At 45.5% G+C, this 21,525-nt stretch overlaps 1 protein-coding gene across 1 annotated transcript in view; it reads left to right on the forward strand.

Annotated features, from left to right (window-relative positions):
• Positions 1-2,167: 2,167 nt before the first annotated feature.
• Positions 2,168-21,525, forward strand: part of COLGALT1 (collagen beta(1-O)galactosyltransferase 1) — a 31,956-nt gene continuing 12,598 nt past the window's right edge. The window contains exons 1-8 of the mRNA XM_073588711.1: positions 2,168-2,514; positions 3,466-3,576; positions 5,870-5,987; positions 8,808-8,942; positions 16,488-16,692; positions 17,019-17,138; positions 17,640-17,716; positions 18,104-18,210. Of these exons, the coding sequence (XP_073444812.1) occupies positions 2,303-2,514; positions 3,466-3,576; positions 5,870-5,987; positions 8,808-8,942; positions 16,488-16,692; positions 17,019-17,138; positions 17,640-17,716; positions 18,104-18,210 (1,085 nt within the window). The 5' untranslated portion in view covers positions 2,168-2,302. The remainder of the gene's footprint in view (positions 2,515-3,465; positions 3,577-5,869; positions 5,988-8,807; positions 8,943-16,487; positions 16,693-17,018; positions 17,139-17,639; positions 17,717-18,103; positions 18,211-21,525) is intronic.

Genomic DNA, 21,525 nt, shown 5'->3' on the forward strand with positions numbered 1-21,525 from the left:
ACTAACGCCAACACTGACTGGGGGTCGCAATGACGTCACTGCTCGGAGCCTACAGTCCGGAGATGTGCAGGAGCTCGCAGCAGTGAAGAAACCAGGAGGAAAGGTGAGTATTGGATTTATTTTTTATGAGGCTGCCTATGGTGTGCGTTATATAAAGGGCTGCATTATTCTATAGAGTCTGCCTATGGGGAGTGCATTATACTATATTGAGGACTTGTCTGGCACATTATACTATATGGAGGCTGCCTGTGGGGTGCATTATATAAAGGGCTGCATTATTCTATAGGGTCTGCCTATGGGGAGTGCATTATACTATATTGAGGACTTGTCTGGCACATTATACTATATGGAGGCTGCCTGTGGGGTGCATTATATAAAGGGCTGCATTATTCTATAGGGTCTGCCTATGGGGAGTGCATTATACTATATTGAGGACTATAGTGAGACTTGTCTGGTGCATTATACTATATGGAGGCTATCTAGCGGGCCATCATACAGTGTGGAGATATCAAACAATTGGGGGAATACTAAGCGGTCAGTATATATACAGTGAGGGGGGATTAGACTGTGTATAGGGGAGCATCATACAGTGTATAGGGGAGCTGTACGGGGGGGAGACTCATGACATTATTAAATGTAAAGTGGGCACTTATTGTTATAGGGAACTCAGGTAACTGTGACTGTCAAAGGGGCACAAATGGCGCTATTACTTTCTAGGGGACAAAATATGGGCACTGTTTTCGAGAGTTGCTTTAGAATTTAGAGGGCACAGAGAACCACACAGCAGGTACAGTTATAGGGACACATAAGGCAGCAGTGGTTCAGCATTGGGGCATCAGGTGCAGTAATAGGGACACATACAGCAGCAGCGGCTCAGCATTGGGGCATCAGGTGCAGTAATAGGGACACATACGGCAGCAGCGACTCAGTATTGGGGTATCAGGTGCAGTAATAGGGACACATACGGCAGTAGCGGCTCAGCATTGGGGTATCAGGTGCAGTAATAGGGACACACAGCAGCAGTGGTTCAGCATTGGGGCATCAGGTGCAGTAATAGGGACACATACGGCAGCAGCGACTCAGTATTGGGGTATCAGGTGCAGTAATAGGGACACATACGGCAGCAGCGGCTCAGCATTGGGGTATCAGGTGCAGTAATAGGGACACACAGCAGCAGTGGTTCAGCATTGGGATATCAGGTGCAGTAATAGGGACACATACGGCAGCAGCGACTCAGTATTGGGGTATCAGGTGCAGTAATAGGGACACATACGGCAGCAGCGGCTCAGTATTGGGGTATCAGGTGCAGTAATAGGGACATATACGGCAGCAGCGGTTCAGCATTGGGGCATCAGGTGTAGTAATAGGGACACATACGGCAGCAGCGGCTCAGCATTGGGGTATCAGCAGGGTAAGGAGCTTGTGCAGGTAGGGAGTAGTCCCATTGGTGACAGTGCTGAAAATGTGAGACATGAAATGAATCTTTGTTGTAATCTCTGCAGACGAGTCCTGGCTGGAAGAAGTTGTCATGTCGGTCTGGGCCAGATGGAAAAGTGAACGATTCCATCAGAAAGAACGTCAGCTGTAAGTTACCATCTGTAACTGTGCTGTGATCTCTTATTGTTGTGTAGGACGGGTATCTACCACTGACTATATGGCGGTAATATCAATATTGGTCTTTATTTAGAAATTATGTTCAGCAACAGCGCGGTCCTCTGCTGAGGTTCTCCTCCACTATTATTGTGCGTCACCGAGTTGTAATCAAAGTTACCTGGTTGGCCCACTCAGACGTTTCGCCCCCCCTGAACCAAAACCCTAGCTACGCCTCTGGTCGGTGTAGTAACATATATATGTATCCCACCCAGTGCACATAGTATTTTATTATTGTGACCATTTTTACTCCTTGTTAACCGTGTAAACTAATGTCAATGTTGCGGTAAGATACGTCAGCAGCACGGTGTGCCGAGCCCGTGTGAATGAGCCCTTTCACCGCCTCAAGCTCAATGAAGCGTCTACTACATAGAATATGGTCCCGTCGGCTCCCATAGGACTCAATTCATCCGGCGAGTGGTGCGCCTCTACACGGTGCATTACGGCTTTGAGTTGGCAGTGCGCCCATCCCTTTAAGAAGTCGCTAGAATGTGACAGCGGGCTGGAGGTTTGTGAAGTCGGAGGCGCTTTCTTAAAGGGATTCTCAGGTTCACGGGCCAATCCTCGCTCTCCAGGCGCGCTGGCCCCGCCTTTCCCTTTAAAGTGCCGCTGAGTTGTAGTCGGAGGGTAGAAAGTAGTGGTGGCGGCCGCTATGTCCCGGGTGTGGGTGCTGTGCGGGCTGCTGTCCGCTCTGGCGGGGTCCAGCGCCGGCTACTTCCCGGAGGAGCGGTATAACCCGGAGTCCCCGCACAGACAGCCCACCGTGCTGATCGCCCTGCTGGCCAGGAACGCCGAGAGCGCCCTGCCCGACGTGCTGGGGGCTGTGGACCGGCTGCACTACCCCAAGGACCGGCTCTCTCTGTGGTGAGACTCCATGCTGCCGCCAGTCCCAGCTGTCTGCAGTCACTCTCTCCAGAGCTGCACTCACAGTTCTGCTAGCTGTCATCTAGCATGTTGGGGAGGAGTTAGAATTTTATATATTTTTGTTTGTAATTTTTTCTTGTTTACATCACTATGATCATTCCCAGATTATAGATCATCAAAGAAAACCCTGTACCTGCGGGAAATCCTCTAAGATTTCAGCTCTGAAGCCTTGTAGAATGGTGACTGCAGCTCTGGAGGATAAACTGATAAGGATTTTTACATATAATGTTTGATGTAGCGGTATTGTCTCTTCTCTCCAGCACCCTGATACTTTACACTGCAGCTTTGCTTCCCCCTACCTTTTTATAAGATCTGCACTCGGATGACATCTGAGTGCAGTCTGATGTTGTACACGAACCCATAGACTTGCACGGTCCGATTATCGAATGTCTGCTTTTTTATTCCTCACGCTGAATCTTTCCACTTTCGTGAACGGCTGAGCGCACTCCGATAGATAGAGGCAAATCGTGCATGCTGCAACATGGTGCCATATTTTTTTTTTAAATTTTTTTTCCCACGGCACATCTAAGAAAAGAATCAAACCTGTGCATGACCCCCCCCATATCACTCGTCCCATGTGAAGCCGGGTCTTGTCTGCGCTCTCTAGAACAGAAGGGGTGATGGTGATTATAGGGCAGGAGCGGTGCGTTATCTGCGCCCTGCCTGGCTGATAGCAGAGAGCAGTGTACTGTAATGCCCTGGATTAGAGCCGTCCTTGTGCGGCTGTAATGATGCACAGACCTCCATGGCGGGGATCTCCTGTGAAGGTGTCACCTGTGGATGGTGCTCCGCAGACTATAAGGATGGTGATGTAAAGGGGATAAAAAGCGTTGACTTCTGTCTGGTCCTCTGGTACCAGCACTAACATGGCTGCTCTATCTGCTGTCTTAGGGTGGCCACCGATCACAACTTGGACAACACCAGCAGTATCCTCCGCGAATGGCTCATCAACTGTCAGAACCAGTACCACCACGTGGAGTGGAGGCCGCAGGACCACCCCAGGTAAGAGGACGGTGGAGGGGGTCTCCCGGATATTATAGGGGTACATTACCCTGAATCATTGCTGCGCTCTCCTTGAGAACAACTGACAGAACACTGTGTATCGGGACCTCCCGAATCCCACCCCAGGCACATGACGTCAGGGAAAAGAGGGACCATGCCACTGCTACTACAGCCCCTGTTTCCGGGGGCTCCGGACCACTTTCTCCCCATTGAAAATGCATGAATGCTCAGCCGGGCGGAGCGCTCGTGTATGTATGGGGGCGCTGGGATTGATGACTGTTTGCCGATAGTTATCACTTGAGCATGGCCGGTCTAGAGCCCGCCATACACAATAGATGGCTGTCAGTCATCTGGGATGCCTTAACATATAAGTCACAGCGCCAATCTCTCGCACTAACCATTCACATAACCGCTGCAGCCAATCACTGACCATAGGGGCTACTTGCTATACATCGCTGCCTGATCTTGAAGCCAGTGATTGGCCGCTGTCATGTGGTCTTCATGTCATAATTGAAGGTCCATTGGTGGACCATAGGAGCAGAGGTGCTAGATCGGGTGTCTGATATTTTTTCCCCTTCTCCATACACAGCACCTGCTATAGCGAGCACAACCTTAATCGGGCAGTTTGTTTTATGTTTGCTTGTTTGTTTGTTTGTTTTCTCCCCCTTCTTCTAAGCGCATAATCCCAAAAGAAGGTAAGCAATTAAGCCCAAGTATTGTGAAATAAACAAATCTTTATTTGAGAAATATTGAAAACAATGAAGCAACATTTAAAAAAAAAAAAAAAAAAGTGTGATATGAGCAGAGGATCCTACTATAATAATCACTATATATGCTACCAACAGATAATTAGTTGCTTGAAGGCGATGTTCATAATCATAAACTGCAATAGATTATTTAGCGATCCCCTAGTGGTCAAATACAGGCATCACGCATAGAAAATCTAGGACAATGGTATAGGCCTGTAAAGTGCAAGTGCAGTAACAGGATGTCTGTATACGATAGAAAGATGAGATTTGTCTTGGGTAGACTGAATGCAGACAGCCAAAGAAAGTAATAAATGTGCTACACAAAGCATAAAGCATGTATGCAGGAAAAAATATAGAATAAATTGCAAGTGCAGTAAAACTAGGCACTAGTGTAGATGAGAAAAATATGTACAGAGAGGCAAGTTATACCCAGGTCACATGAATACTCGACTTTATTAGTGTGTATGATATATATACCTTAGTGGTACTATTGAAGCACTGGCTGGGAACCTTCTTCTAGGAGGTACATTCCTCTAATTTTTAGGGTTTTATTTTGTGTTTTTTTTTTAACGGCGCCCTTTGTATGATAAACACGACCTGATACTGTGGTTCTTCAGTGAGTGGTTTGTATTTGTTTGTGACCAAAAATGGCAATTTTGAGATATAAAATATATAATCTCACAGAAGCACCAGGATGGCAGTGACGGGGCCACAGCTTCCCTGGTAACCAGTAGCTCCACTGCCATTGTGTCAGGAGGTGCTGATGGGAGCCGCTGTGTAAATCTAGTTGTCAGAGGTGGACAGCGGCATCTAAAAGGTTTCAGTAATCTGGGCTCCCCTCCGGTTGCTACCGTTAGATGTGGAGCCGGCTCTGCTGCTGAGCCTGTGCAACACTCACCTGCTCCATGACTGATACATTCCTTGTGGTATGTTAAGGGGTTAAAAAAAAGACTGGAAGTGGACTCAAGATGGCCGCTATCACCTACATAAGCCTTTAACCAATCCCAAGCATACTCGGGTGACTATTTTGTGGAAGGAATCTGCCATGAGACGCTGAGCAGCTCCCACACCCTCTGTGTCCTGTCGTCCTCTGTCTCGGTGCTGCTCCTCAGCCATAAGGGAGCTGTATAGTTACGCAGGGACTCGTGGTGCCTCGTCTGTGGCAGCGTTACCCCAGGCTGCCGCCCGTCGTCATCCGTGTATGAGGGTTTGCTGTGTGAAGCGGGTACCAGTGGCCAGCATGGATCACTTCTCCCTCGTGAGCCAGTTTTCTTCTATAGAGCAGTTGCAGGTTATGGTGGCCATCTTCCTTGCGCAGTAACTTGCACCTTGTGTTGGTCCACGCAGCATTTTCTAGAAATGGAAGGAGTTAGACATATTTTACTGTAAGTGACACCGGGAAGTGATGTAAGTTGGCGGGCTAGCCATGGCCTTGGGGCTGCTTGATACCCCATTCTCCATCCTATGCCATCTTCTAGTGTCTGTGGGCCATCACTCGGCTTGTTTCTCCTCATCCATCCTAATCTGTGTTCTTCTCCTCCCAGATGGTTCCAGGATGAAGAAGGCCCAAAGCACTGGTCACCCTCGCGGTACGAGTATGTCATGAAGCTCCGCCAGGCGGCCCTCACCTCTGCCCGGGAGATGTGGGCCGATTACATAATGGTAAGGAAGGACGGCCGAGTCCTCTTTAGGGCATACATTCCAGACAGCCCGGCCACAGAGAACAGGTGGCTTGTTGATTTCACATGTGGACAAGTCTCCCCCCATACCCTATTCCTCAGCTACGAGCGTAGGGCCACAAGATGGACCACCACTTAAGTCACCCTCCTCCTAGTGCTTATCACCTATACAAAGTGCTTCAGTCTAGAATATCTCTTAAAGGGATTTTCCCCAAAATTGTAAGTTACTGATGGCTGACACCAGGATCGGGCTCTACAGAGCTGGGACCCTCAACGATTCCAAGAATGGGGCTTGGCACATTACCATGTGAATCGGGCAAGCACTCCTCTGCTCCATTAATGGTCTATGGGACTACTGGAATTAAGGGAGTCTTGTCTGGCTGTGGAGTGGAGGTAAGCATGCGAGGACCTATCCAATGAATAGGGAATAACTTGCTATCTTGGTGGGGAACAACTCCCTTAACGGAGCATCTGTCGCTTGTGCTATATATTATAAAAAAAAAATAAATATATATATATATATATATATACACTCTCACTGGCCACTTTATTAGGTACACCATGCTAGTAAGGGGTTGGACCCCCTTTTGCCTTCAGAACTGCCTCAATTCTTCGTGGCAGAGATTCAACAAGGTGCTGGAAGCATTCCTCAGAGATTTTGGACCATATTGACATGATGGCATCACACAGTTGGCGCAGATTTGTCGGCTGCACATCCCTGATGCGAATCTCCCGTTCCACCACATCCCAAAGATGCTCTATTGGATTGAGATCTGGTGACTGAGGAGGCCATTTGAGTACAGTGAAATCATTGTCATGTTCAAGAAACCAATCTGAGATGATTCGAGCTTTATGACATGGCGCATTATCCTGCTGAAAGTAGCCATCAGATGTTGGGTACATTGTGGTCATAAAGGGATGGACATGGTCAGCAACAATACTCAGGTAGGCTGTGGCGTTGCAACGATGCTCAATTGGTACCAAGGGGCCCAAAGAGTGCCCAGAAAAAATTCCCCACACCATGACACCACCACCACCAGCCTGAACCGTTGATACAAGACAGGATGGATCCATGCTTTCATGTTGTTTACGCCAAATTCTGACCCTACCATCCGAATGTCGCAGCAGAAATCGAGACTCATCAGACCAGGCAACGTTTTTCCAATCTTCTACTGTCCAATTTCGATGAGCTTGTGCAAATTGTAGCCTCAGTTTCCTGTTCTTAGCTGAGAGGAGTGGTACCCAGTGTGGTCTTCTGCTGCTGTAGCCCATCTGCCTCAAAGTTCGACGCACTGTGCGTTCAGAGATGCTCTTCTGCCTACCTTGGTTGTAACGGGTGGCAATTTGAGTCACTGTTGCCTTTCTATCAGCTCGAACCAGTCTGCCCATTCTCCTCTGACCTCTGGCATCAACATGGCATTTCCGGCCACAGAACTGCCGCTCACTGGATTTTTTTTCTTTTTCGGACCATTCTCTGTAAACCCTAGAGATGGTTGTGCGTGAAAATCCCAGTAGATCAGCAGTTTCTGAAATTCTCAGACCAGCCCTTCTGGCACCAACAATCATGCCACGTTCAAAGGCACTCAAATCACCTTTCTTCCCCATACTGATGCTCGGTTTGAACTGCAGGAGATTGTCTTGACCATGTCTACATGCCTAAATGCACTGAGTTGCCGCCATGTGATTGGCTGATTAGAAATTAAGTCTTAACACACAGTTGGACAGGTGTACCTAATAAAGTGGCCAGTGAGTGTGTGTGTGTATATATATATATATATATATATATATATATATATATATATATATATATATATATATAAACAACGACAAAGCAAAGTCCAGCAATAACGTGAGCAATCCAGGATGCTGTTAAAAATTTTTTTCTTTTTATTCATAAATCCATTAAAATGCAATGGTCCAAGCAGTTCAAAACAGCAATAACTGCTTGGACCATGGCATTTTAATGGATTTATGAATAAAAAGAAAAAATTTTTTAACAGCATCCTGGATTGCTCACGTTGTTGCTGGACTTTGCTTTGTCGTTGTTCACATTTGTATGGATGGACTCCTACATCCAGATCCGGGCGCAACGGAGTTAACCAGGTCAGCTGAGGTTCCAGGTGGTTCACAGGAGTGAGCTGGTCTACATTGTTGGATATATATATATAATATTTTTTTTAACCTGATGTAAATCCAAATGTTCGCCTGAATCCATTTACCCAATGTAAAAGAGAAATTACCAATTTATGAATAATAACAGGACCCCTTTAAAGCGTTCTGCAGTACTACATTTGGCCACTAGAGGGTGCTACTATAAAATGTTTCTTTGGCGTTGCAGCGTCTGCTTCCCGTCTGCAGACAAGCGCTCGCTGTGCAATCGCATTGACTGCTTGTGTGAGGCACCTGTGATCGCAGTCGCCCTGCCGTCATTTTCTTCTGAACCTTCGTTATATTGTTTAGAGCTGCTTATTATTACAACCATATGATGGACGGACATGGACCGCGGCCAGATGGAAAGCAGACATGGCGGGACGTGCCGGCTCTGGCTGCTGTTTCCTTGCTGCTGTCACAATAACTGTTTCCCTATTAGTTGGATATATCCATGGACTTCGCTTTTTATAGAAATCGTCTGTTATAACCTAGATTATTCTTATGTCCGACCCTCCAGTCGCCCCTAATTTTGTCTTTCCATTGTCTAACCGTTTGCTTTTTAGCCCGGAGATCTTCGCCTTTGGAAAAATCTTACTTTATGAGCGCATTGTGTCCCTATATTGACTATGGCTTTTACATGTCTTCTCTACAGTTCATAGACTCCGATAATCTGCTGACGAATCCCAACACCCTGAGTCTGCTGATCGCTGAAAATAAGACGGTCATCGCCCCCATGCTGGAGTCCAGAGCGGCGTACTCCAACTTCTGGTGTGGGATGACCACTCAGGTGAGGACCCTCTATCAGTAATGTGTCCAGCATCCAGGTCTGGTCTGTTGGCCTGTTTAGAGTGGCTTGCAAAAGTATTCACCCTCCTGACTCTTTTACCTATTTTGTTATTTTACAACCTGTGTTTATTATATATATTTTTTTTTAATTAGACTAGTTAGTGTTGATGAATCACATACAAATTGAAGTTGGTGAAGTGGGAAAAAAAATTTAGGTGTAAATTAAATTTATTGGATCAAATAACTAAAAATTGTCATGTGCATATTTATTCACCCCTTTTGCTATGAAGCCCCGAAAAACTTACTTGTACAAGCTGTTACCTTCATAAGTGTGTAATTGTATCAGTATATACACTTTACATTTTCTGAAAAGCCACAGAGGCTGCAACACCATTAGCAAGAGGCCCCACTAACCAAACACCATGAAGAGCATGGGGATGTCCCTACACCATGAAGAGCATGGGCATGTCCCTACACCATGAAGAGCATGGGCATGTCCCTACACCATGAAGAGCATGGGCATGTCCCTACACCATGAAGAGCATGGGCATGTCCCTACACCATGAAGAGCATGGGCATGTCCCTACACCATGAAGAGCATGGGCATGTCCCTACACCATGAAGAGCATGGGCATGTCCCTACACCATGAAGAGCATGGGCATGTCCCTACACCATGAAGAGCATGGGCATGTCCCTACACCATGAAGAGCATGGGCATGTCCCTACACCATGAAGAGCATGGGCATGTCCCTACACCATGAAGAGCATGGGCATGTCCCTACACCATGAAGAGCATGGGCATGTCCCTACACCATGAAGAGCATGGGCATGTCCCTACACCATGAAGAGCATGGGGATCTCCCAACAAGTGGGATAAAGTTATTAAGAAGTTCAATTCAGGGTTGGATTATAATTTAAAAAAAAAAAAAAAAAAAAATCTCAATCTCTGATATTCCCCGGAGCACCATCAAATCCATTATCATAAAATGGAAAGAACATGGTAACACAACAAACCTGCCAAGAGATGACCACCCAACAAAACTCGGGCAATGGGAGAATTAATCAGAGAGGCAGCACAGAGACCAAAGGTAACCCTGAAGGAGCTGCAGAGTTCCCAAGCAGAGACTGGAGTACCTGTCCTTAGGACCACAATAAGCCATACACTCCATAGAGGTGTCCTTTATGGAAGACTGGGCACAAAAAAGCCTTTACTAACACACACAATTGTGAGGCTCATTTTTAGTTTGTCAAAAGACGTGGGAGACTCCTCAAATTTTGGCCACCAAGGTAGACTCTGTCTGGCGCCAAACCAATACAGCTTACTACCCCCAAGAACACCATAACCACAGTGAAACGTGGTGGCAGCATCATGCTGTAGGGACGTTTTTGGGCAGCAGTGATGGGGAAAATTGACCGAGTTGAAGGAAAAATGGATGGTCCTAAATACAGGGATGTTCTTGAGCAAAACCTGTTTGTCAGTGATTTGAGAATGGGACGGAGGTTCACCTTCCAATGAGACACTGACCCAAAGCATACTGCTAAAGCAGCACATGAGTGGATTAAGGGGAACAGTGTAAATGTTTTGGAGTAGACTAGTCAAAGCCAAGACCTTAATCCAATTGTTAATCTGTGGTCAGACTTGAAGATCGCGGTTCACCAGAGGAAACCATCTAACTTGAAGGACCTGGAGCAGTTTTACCTTGAGGAATCCCAGTGGCAACTCCCTCTCTCGGGTCCTGGATCAGCCTGGTAAACTCGATTATTCCATATGAGCGCACGTTATATCAGAATAGAGGGTGCCCAGGTAAATTCGACAAGATATGGGAGAGGTGGAATTCCTCTCACCTTACTTTGCAGAGTGTAGATGTCACATAATAAACAACTAAGTGTGTGGAAGTAGGCTGCGGAATAGTTTGTTTTTTTTTGTTCTTGTAGATGTACAGTCATGGCCAAAAGATTAGAGAATGACACAAATATTAATTTTTACAAAGTCTACAGCTTCATTTTTTCTAATGGCAATTTGCATATACTCCAGAATGTTATAAAGAGTGATCAGCTTAACAGCAATTACTTGCAAAGTCAATATTTGCCTAGAAAATGAACTTTATCCCCCAAAACACATTTCAACATCATTGCAGCCCTGCCTTAAAAGGACCAGCTAGCATCGTTTCAGTGATTGCTCCATTAACACAGGTGTGGGTGTTGATGAGGACAGAGCTGGAGATCAATCTGTCATGATTAAGTAAGAATGACAAAAATCTTGGCACTCAATATGTGAAATATTCAGACACTTTAATTTTGTGCATCCAGACAGAAAGGTTTAAACGTTTTCGGTCCAATATAGGACGTTCATCAGAAAAATCTCGTTTACTGAAATAAATAAATCCTTGCAATGATAGCCAAAAGAAGGACAAAGTAGAGAGTCTGGATGGCCAGTGGAAATGTTAAATGGCTGGCGTCTGGAAAGCGTATGTGGACTGAGCCGTCCAAAATTAGAACAGGCAGCTGTACAGCGTAGGGCTTCAGAAAAGGGACCTCTAGGGTCACTAAAATAAGGAGTGAAGACAGCGCTGATAGCAGTGGCTATACAACCTCTAGAATTGAATTGCGCTGGTGAAGCCCTGGTCTGTTGTCTGGCTGCCCTGTGTGGAAGACAGACCACAGACCAGGGCTTCACCAGCACAATTCAATTCTAGAGGTTGTTTACCCACTGCTATCAGCGCTGTCTTCACTCCTTATTTTAGTGACCCTAGAGGTCCCTTTTCTGAAGCCCTACGCTGTACAGCTGCCTGTTCTAATTTTGGATGGCTCAGTCCACATGCGCTTTCCAGACGCCAGCCATTTAACATTTCCACTGGCCATCCAGACTCTCTACTTTGTCCTTCTTTTGGCTACCATTGCAAGGATTTATTTCAGTAAACGAGATTTTTCTGATGAAGGTTCTATGCTGGACCGAAAACGTTTAAACCTTTCTGTCTGGATGCACAGAATAAAAGTGTCTGAATATTTCACATATTGAGTGCCAAGATTTTTGTCATTTTTGATTGATGGGTTGGATACCCGACTTGAGCACCAACAACCAAACTATTCCTGAGTGCCGTGCTCTCTTTATATGATTAAGTAAGAATGACACCACTGGACACTTTAAAAGGAGGCTGGTGCTTGGCATCATTGTTTCTCTTCTGTTAACCATGGTTATCTCTAAAGAAACATGAGCAGTCATCATTGCACTGCACAAAAATGGCCTAAAAGGGAAGAGTATCGCAGCTAGAAAGATTGCACCTCAGTCAACAATCTATTGCATCATCAAGAACTTCAAGGAGAGAGGTTCCCTTGTTGCCAAAAAGGCTCCAGGGCGCCCAAGAAAGACCAGCAAGCGCCAGGACCGTCTATTAAAAGTGTTTCAGCTGCGGGATCGGGCTACCAGCAGTGCAGAGCTTGCTCAGGAATGGCAGCAGGCAGGTGTGAGTGCATCTGCACGCACTGTGAGGCGGAGACTCTTGGAGCAAGGCCTGGTCTCAAGGAGGGCAGCAAAGAAGCCACTTCTCTCCAGAAAAAACATCATGGACAGATTGATATTCTGCAAGAGGTACAGGGATTGGACTGCTGAGGACTGGGGTAAAGTCATTTTCTCTGATGAATCCCCTTTTCGATTGTTTGGGACATCTGGAAAACGGCTTATTCGGAGAAGATCAGGTGAGTGCTACAACCAGTCTTGTCTCATGCCAACTGTCAAGCATCCTGAAACCATTCATGTGTGGGGTTGCTTCTCAGCCAAGGGAATGGGCTCTCTCTCAGTCTTGCCTAAAAACACAGCCATGAATAAAGAATGGTACCAGAATGTCCTCCAAGAGCAACTTCTCCCAACCGTCCAAGAGCAGTTTGGCGATCAACAATGCCTTTTTCAACATGATGGAGCACCTTGCCATAAAGCAAAGGTGATAACTAAATGGCTCATGGAACAAAACATAGAGATTTTGGGACCATGGCCTGGAAACTCCCCAGATCTTAATCCCATTGAGAACTTGTGGTCAATCATCAAGAGACGGGTGGACAAACAAAAACCTTCAAATTCAGACAAAATAAAAGCATTGATTTTGCAAGAATGGACTGCTATCAGTCAGGATTTGATCCAGAAGTTGATTGAGAGCATGCCAGGGAGAATTGCTGAAGTCCTGAAGAAGAAGGGTCAGCACTGCAAATATTGACTTGCTGCATTAACTCATTCTGTCAATATAACCTTTTGCTACTCATAATATGATTGCAATTATATTTCTGTATGTGATAAAAACATCTGACAAACACACATAAAAACCAGAGGGCAGCAGATCATGTGAAAATATAATATTTGTGTCATTCTCAAAACTTTTGGCCATGACTGTAGGTATGCTTTAGTAGTCAGGTAGATCTCATCACTGGAATAATAACACAAGGCCACTGTGACTTAATGCACCAGGAAAGATCTTTGAACAAATTATTAAACAACATGTGTGGGGAGGAGGACCCCCATACAGTGATTGGGCTAGAACCAGGGGGACCGCCATCAGGGTTGTTGAAGAAACCACATCAGGGGGATTACAAAGGGAGACATGCGACTGAAGTTGTCAGGGCAACAGGGGGCGGGGCGAGGGTAAAAGGAGCAGGGGACGCGCTGAGGTGGCAGTTGGAAGAGAGCCTGACAGGAGAGAGAGAGCCGTGTGGCAGGGGGAGGACTGTGGCAACTGACGGTGTGGGGAAGAGAGACAGGCAGGAGACTGTCAAAGGAAAATTTGAGACTGTCCGAAGAGCGGCGCATAAGAGACTCTTCCCGGGAGTCCCTCCCCGGATACATACAGATAAATTGATGATCGCTGATTCCCTCCGTGCTGTGACAGGACCGGGATCTCAGGCAACCGCTGCGACGAGACAGCAATCCGGTATAGTGGCCAGGACACTGCCCCCCTGTCTTCTCCCACAGCTGCGACCCCGTCATTACCGACATCAGGGGACGCCACCTCGCTATAGGCGGCCGCAGAGCCCCTGTCCCGCTTACTGAGGGGACACTGAGCAGAGTTTGTTAAGATTTTATGTTTTTGGACTGCGTCATGACCTGGCTGGGGGACGAGCGCCTTTAAACGGACGCCTGGGAGATTTATCCCCCCGAACAGTTTCTTCAGGGCCTATTGCGCCCCACCATTCCAGCTTCTTCAGGGCCCATTGCGCCCCACCGTTCAGTTTCTTCAGGGCCTGTTGCGCCCCATCGTATTGGTTTCTTCAGGGCCTGTTGCGCCCCACCGACCAGTTTCTTCAGGGCCTGTTGCGCCCCAACGTTCCGGTTTCTTCAGGGCCTGTTGCGCCCCAACGTTCCGGTTTCTTCAGGGCCCGTTGCGCCCCACCGTCCAGTCTCTTCAGGGCCTGCTGCGCCCCATCGTTCCGGTTCCTTCAGGGCCTGCTGCGCCCCACCGTTTTGGTTTCTTCAGGGCCGGACGAGCCCAAGTCCTTCCGTGAAATCTTGGATTACAAGGCAGCCACATCTGCAATCCCTGAGTGTTCGTGGACTCGAGCGACGCCCGGGAGGCTAAGTGCATTATAGAGTATAAGGACCCTTTTTGTTTTGAATGTTTGTTTTACGAGTCCCTGCGAGGACAAATAGGTGTTTCCCCTTTTGTTTCATCGAAGCAGTTTAGCCCTTGCGGCTTTAAACTTATAAAAGTATATTTCACCCCACATTCAGTCTCGTGTCTCGTCACTGCATCCTGTGAGCCTGCTCGAACCCTACACATGTATGTCAGTACCTGGATAAAAATGAAGTGATTAAACAGAGTCAGCATGGGTTTGTAACTAATAAGTCATGTCAGACTAACTTAATTTCCTTCTATGATGGAATCACTGATTGGGTGGATCAAGGAAATGCTGTAGATATAGTATATCTTGACTTCAGCAAAGCATTTGACAAAGTATCTCATACAATCCTTATTGAAAAAATGACTAAGTATGGAATGGACAAGGCAACTGTTAGGTGGATTCATAACTGGCTTAGTGATCGGACCCAAAGAGTGGTCGTAAATGGCTGCACATCCAGTTGGAAGAATGTCTCAAGTGGGGTACCACAGGGCTCTGTCCTGGGCCCTGTATTGTTCAACATCTTTATCAACGACTTAGATGAAGGAATTGAGGGTAAATTGATTAAATTTGCTGATGACACAAAGCTAGGATGGATAGCTAATACTAGAGAAGAGAGAGAGAGGATTCAAAAAGATATAAACTGGAGAAGTGGGCAGCAACTAACAGAATGGTTTTTAACAGGGAAAAATGCAAAGTACTACATCTGGGCAATAAAAATGAAAAAAGCATATACAGAATGGGAGGAATAGGCCTAAGCAACAGCACATGTGAAAAAGACTTGGGTATACTAATAGATCACAGACTGAATATGAGTCAACAGTGTGATGCAGCAGCAAAAAAGCAAATGCAATTCTAGGTTGTATTAACAGAAGCATACAGTCGAGATCACGTGAAGTCATTATTTCCCTCTACTCCTCTTTGGTCAGACCTCATCTGGAATATTGTGTCCAGTTTTGGGCACCACATTTTAAAAAAGACATCAACAAACTGGAGCAAGTTCAGAAAAGAGCAACCAGAATGGTGACTGGTCTGCAAACCCTGTCTTATGAGGAAAGGTTGCAGGATTTGGGAATGTTTTAGTTTGCAAAAGAGAAGACTGAGAGGAGACTTAATAGCGGTCTACAAATATCTAAAGGGCTGTCACATTGTAGAAGGATCAACTTTATTCTAATTTGCACAAGGAAAGACTAGAAGCAATGGGATGAAACTGAATGGGAGGAGACACAGATTAGATATTAGAGAAAACTTTTTGACAGAGTGATCAATGAGTGGAACAAGCTGCCACGAGAAGTGGTGAGTTCTCCTTCAATGGAAGTCTTCAAACAGAGGCTGGACAGACATCTGACTGGGATGATTTAGCGAATCCTGCTTTGAGCAGGGGGTTGGACCAGATGGCCCAAGAGGTCCCTTCCAACTCTACGATTCTGTGATATTATGTTTTGCTTTATTTGTATGCAACTGGTATTTACATTTTGCTGTACATTTTAATGCAGTGTGAAATATATGTGTAATTATATTATGCTTAACATTATATACCAGTATGTATGCAGTACACTTGTTTATGGTTCAATAAACGAATTTAAGAAAAAAAAAAAAAAATCCCAGTGGCAAGATGTGTAAAGTTCATTGAGACTTTTATCCAAAAGGAATTGCAGCTGTAATTGCTGCAAAAGGAGGCTCTGCAAAGTACTGACTTTACGGGGTGAATAGCTTGCACACTGAAGTTTGCAGTTATTTTTGTCTGATATGTTTGCTTCACAATAAAAAGAAAACCAAATGTTCACAGCTGTAGGCATGTTCTTTAAAAGAACTGATGTAGACCCTCAAAGAACAGTGAAATTCCAGGTTGTGAGGTAGCAAAACATGAAAAATGCTAAAGGGTGAATACTTTTGTAAGCCACTGTAGGTGTAACTGACCCTATGTAATACATCTATACACAGGGTTATTACCGACGCACACCGGCTTACATGCCGATCCGACGCAGGGAACGACGCGGCTGCTTTGCGGTGCCCATGGTTCACTCTACGTTTCTTATCGACCTGCGGAAGGAGGCAAGCCAGCTCCTGGACTTCTACCCGCCGCACTCGGACTACACCTGGGCATTTGATGACATTATAGTCTTCGCCTTCTCCTGCCGCCAAGCTGGTGAGTTCAGATGTCAGCCCGAAGAAAAGCAAAGTCAGCCGATATCCAGGAGGCCGCGCTTACTGGAAGCATGTAGTACTTCCATCCTTCAGAAAAGACTGTAGAGTCCAATGTTTTCAGCAGTCCACCTGCTGTCTTATTAGTGGCTCACGCCGTGTCCATGCTTTACACTGCAGTTCGGCTTGTTAAATTTTTCTACTTTCTATAAGCACTAGCTCATAATTAGGTCACCAATTATTTCCATTATATACTATGGGCATTCTTATGATCTATTTCTCCCATGGTATAGATATAAGTCACGTTCTGACTGTTCTTATTCCTTCCAGATGTCCAGATGTTCCTCTGTAATAAAGAAGTATACGGACATCTGCCGGTTCCTCTGCGGGCACACAGCTCTCTGCTGGATGAGGCTGACAACTTCCTGCATACCAAGCTAGAAGTGATGGGTGTGTATGGGGATGGGAGGGACGCGGACCTACAAATATTCTGCGCTTTCCTGTATTATGCAAGGAGTTGTCTAAGACTTTGTATGTTGATAGCCTATCACTAGATCTGTGGGGGTCTGACACGCGGCACCCCCACTGATCAGCTGCATGTACGCAGTCTAAAGAAACGCAACAGCACAGCCCCATACAGTGAGTAGGAGCTTAACTGCAGTAGCCAAGAACTGCCACTATGTGGTGTATGGAGCTCCACTGTTCTCGTTCTTTACACTGTACATCCATCTGCAGCGGGAGCTGCAAACCACTGATCGGTAAAGGTGCCGGGAGTCGAATCCCCAACGATCTGATTGGTTCTCTCCTTATTTTGGAGAGATTGTGAATGGATGTATATTTTGCTTATTGCAAAATTTTTCCCAGCCAGAATCTACCACTTGCCCATCATTTAGGGTCCATATTTACAGCCCTCACCCTTGTTCTTACCCCACTTCTGTATTGTGTCTGCAGTGAAGGGTCCACCAATTGAGCCATCAAGATTCTTGTCTGTTCAACCCAAAGTCTCAGACAAGATGTCACTGGACGAGGTAAGAAGGAAAGGACTGACTATATGCATCTCCATAAGCTTGATTCATGATTGTGCCCCAGAATAAAAGGTCACAGTTTTTCAGACATTTTGCAAACGTACAACTTTTTTACGCAATTATCATCGAAAAAAAAAAAAAGACAATTTTGGGGTTTGCGCAAAATTCCTAAATGGCGTTCACCATTTTGATGAGTTTGACCGGTATCGGACCACCACTGAACTGATGTGGACAACTTATCCTAAGGATAGGTTACCGATATCGTAATCCTGGGGAAACTCTGTAAGATGATGTTCTTAACTTCGTGACCCACTAATAGATGAGATAACAGGATTGGGAGGTTTTGGCTATCATCCCCAAGGTTGGTTAATGGTTTTACTTTGTTCCCAGATTTTCCTCATTAACCTGAAGCGTCGGCAGGACAGGAGAGATCGCATGAAGAGGACCCTTTACGAGCTTCAGATTGACTTCAAGCTCTCTGACGCCATGGATGGCAAGTAAGTTAGGAAACTTAAGAAAAGTGTGGCTTTTTTTTTTTTTTTTTTAATTAATTTATTACATATGTGAACTTATCGTATTATTCGGACCATAAGACGCACTCCAAATTTTCAGAAGGAAAATAGAGAAAACGAAAGTTTGTCAAATGGTGGTCAAAATTCGGCTTACCAGGGGGAGGATCAGCACAGGGGTTGTTCGGTGGTCCTGGCTGGTGCAGTGGCCACCGGAAATCCCATCCCGGGCTGATGCGGTGGTGATGCTCTGGGGTTCCGCTGGTATTTCCGACAGGTTCGGCAGTGGTGCGGCGGGGCTCTGTTGGCATTTTGCGACAGGTGCGGCGGGGTTCCGCCGTCATTTTGTGAAAGCCCAGAGGCCCCCGCAGATCCATTGCTGCAATGCGGTGGCCTCCGGGAAAATGGCCGCAGGGGACGGCGCATGCTCAGATTCAGGTCTCAACGAGATCTCGTCCCACGAGATCTTGGGACAAGATCTTGGTGCCGAGATCTCAATCTGAGCTTTTGCTGCCCCCCCCCCCCCCCCCCCACGCGGGCATTTTCCCGGGGACCACCGCATTGCAGCAATGGATCTGCGGGGGCCTCTGGGCTTTCACAAAATGCTCGTGGAGCCCCCCGGCACCACCGCTGCACCAGCCTGGGAAGGGAGGCTGCATCGTTGGACTGGGACCGCTGCCACAGTATTTTGTAAGTATATTCTAACTATAAGACGCACCCCCAATTTCCCACAAAATTTTTGGGGAAAAACTTTCTTATAGTCTGGGGAAAAATATGGTAGTCATCTATCCACATAATCATTGCATATATGATATATTCCCCTATGCAGATTGTCGTCAGGCTTGAGTCCCTGGATCCTACAGTCTAGATGACTTTTCTCAGTTGCATTATTGCCAATTGTAGCATAATTCAGTTGTCTTGTACGTATGGTCTGTAGACGTAGTGACCCATACAAGCTCCATATGGATTGAAGGGGAAAAAAAAACCTATTGTAGCGGGGCAAATGTTTGATGTTTAGGATGTGTTTTGTTGGAGTGTAATGAGTCGAGAAGGCTTCACTCGATCAGGCAATCCTTGGTTTGGGCTACATAATATGCCCCATTAGCGGACAGCTATCAGGGCTCTTTAATGAGTCTGCAGAATGCTTGCCTTTGTGGTCATCATCTTTCCCATGAGGGACTGGTTGTCTTGAGCTTTTGAGAATTAATGGACTGCTTCCCCAAACTTTTTTGCCCCAAAGTTGTCAAATAATGGTATAGGATTGAAAAGCAGGACTCCTAAAACTTTAAAGGGCTTTTCGTTCTTTACTCATTTTTGCAGTGACATTTGGTGTCCCTCCTTCACACATGTTTAGATACTTCCAATTGAGGCTTTCGTTAATAAATGTAGTTCCAGCAATTTTTTTTCCCCTTATTTCCGCATACCCTCTTATGTCTGCTGGCCCCAAGGCGCCTGAAGGCCTGATCTATGGCTTGGTGGGTTTGCACTATTATTTTCCCTGCTTGTCGCTCCCTGTTGTACCTGAGCCCACTTTGGGATATTAGATGAGGAGCAATTACATTACATTCAAATCTTTCATGGAGAAACTTTTATTTTTGACTAGGGGAAAAAAAAACAATTGCTCTTCACTGGATGGCAGATGGGTCTCCTAAATCATTTGTTAAAGGAAACCTGTCAGTAGGATTCACTCTCCTAAAACACCTATATGGGCATGCAGGTCATGGGAAACTGAATAAAATTATATCTGTGATCCGATATCTTATTCCAGAGAAATCAATGTTTTTCTTAATATGTAAATGAGTTGTTCAGATCTATGGGTTGGACAAAGATTTTTCTGAGAATCTACCTCCAGAGATTATTATAAATGAAAGGAGTAGCTACCAGTGTGACAAGTAGCTCAGCGGCAGACAGTCAGTCATTACATGTCTCACACTGGTAACTCCTCCTTTCATTTATAATAATCTTTGGAGGCGGATTCTCAGGGAGATCTATGTCCGGCCCATAGATCTTAACAGCTCATTTACATATTCCGGAGAAATCCACTTTTTCTTAATAAGACATCGTCTCAGATATCAAATTATCATGTTATTTAGCTTCCTATGACCTGCATGCCCATATAGCCGACTTAAAGGGAATCTGTCAGTACAATCGCCGCTCCTCTAACACGTGGGAAAGTCATATTTCATAATGGGGGTTGTCTGGCTAAATTTCACAAAGACTGGGCTTTTTGGTTTGAAGCTTTCAGACTCTTGATTCTGAACCATTGTGGTGGTGTTCTGTTCATTCATTTATTTTTTTTTTTTCCCCTCTTTTACTATGTACCGTACATTCTTTTTAAGACTTACAAACCAGCACATTTGGGAAACTGAAGCCCTCTGGCATTCTGCTGGAGGCTAGGAGTTCCTTTTTATATAGTCCAGATGCTTTGTGTTTATCCTTAGTCTGTTTTTGCTTTTTACATCCATAAATGCATTTCCCAGCTGTACGTATGTGTGTGAGGTGACTGTTCAATTTTTTTTTTTTTTTTTTTTTAAATTCGTTTATTGAACTTCAGGACATAAAAGATTTATAACATACAATTGGCCTATGATAATAAGCATTTTTTACAGAGCATACATGTTTTCATCCATTATAAATTATAGAGCTGAAAAATTGCACATTCTCTTTTTTTAAAAATACAAGGTAGCATGTACATAACCTTCCAAGCATGCGCAAAGGACAGTTGGCTATCTAATATATAAAGCTCAAAGTGTGTATGTAAGTGTGTGTGTATGTGTGTGTATCCGGGATTGGCATCCGCACCGTCGCAGCTACAGCCACAAAATTTGGCACAGTCACACGTCTGGACCCCGAGAGCGTCCTAAGCTATGTTGTGAGGCGAAATTTTAACCCCGCGCGTTCCAATTCACCAAACAATTTTGCCCCTATCTACATACTGGGGAAAAAGTGTGTATCAAGCCCCGCCCCTCATTATTGGGTTTCATATATAATATTTTGATCCATTTTATAAATTTGTCACCAAAGCCATATCTTTGCAAGCATGCGGAGAGGAAAGGCCACTCAAGAGAGTCAAAAGCCTTGGCGGCATCTAACGATGCCAACGCCCATTTGTTGTCGGGTGTTACGGAGCTATATTGTGCTATTGACTGGACCCATCTGATATTAATGGAAGTGCTCTTACCAGGCATGAAACCCGTCTGATCAGGATGTACAAGGTTCAATATAATTGAGTTCAGCCTGGTAGCTAGGATCTTGGTAAACATTTTATAGTCCACATTTACTAATGAAATAGGACGGTAAGAT

The sequence above is a fragment of the Dendrobates tinctorius genome, unplaced genomic scaffold (genome assembly GCF_039654945.1).
Source record: "Dendrobates tinctorius isolate UK_male_01 unplaced genomic scaffold, ASM3965494v1 ptg000104l, whole genome shotgun sequence".
Taxonomy (NCBI): Eukaryota; Metazoa; Chordata; class Amphibia; order Anura; family Dendrobatidae; genus Dendrobates; species Dendrobates tinctorius.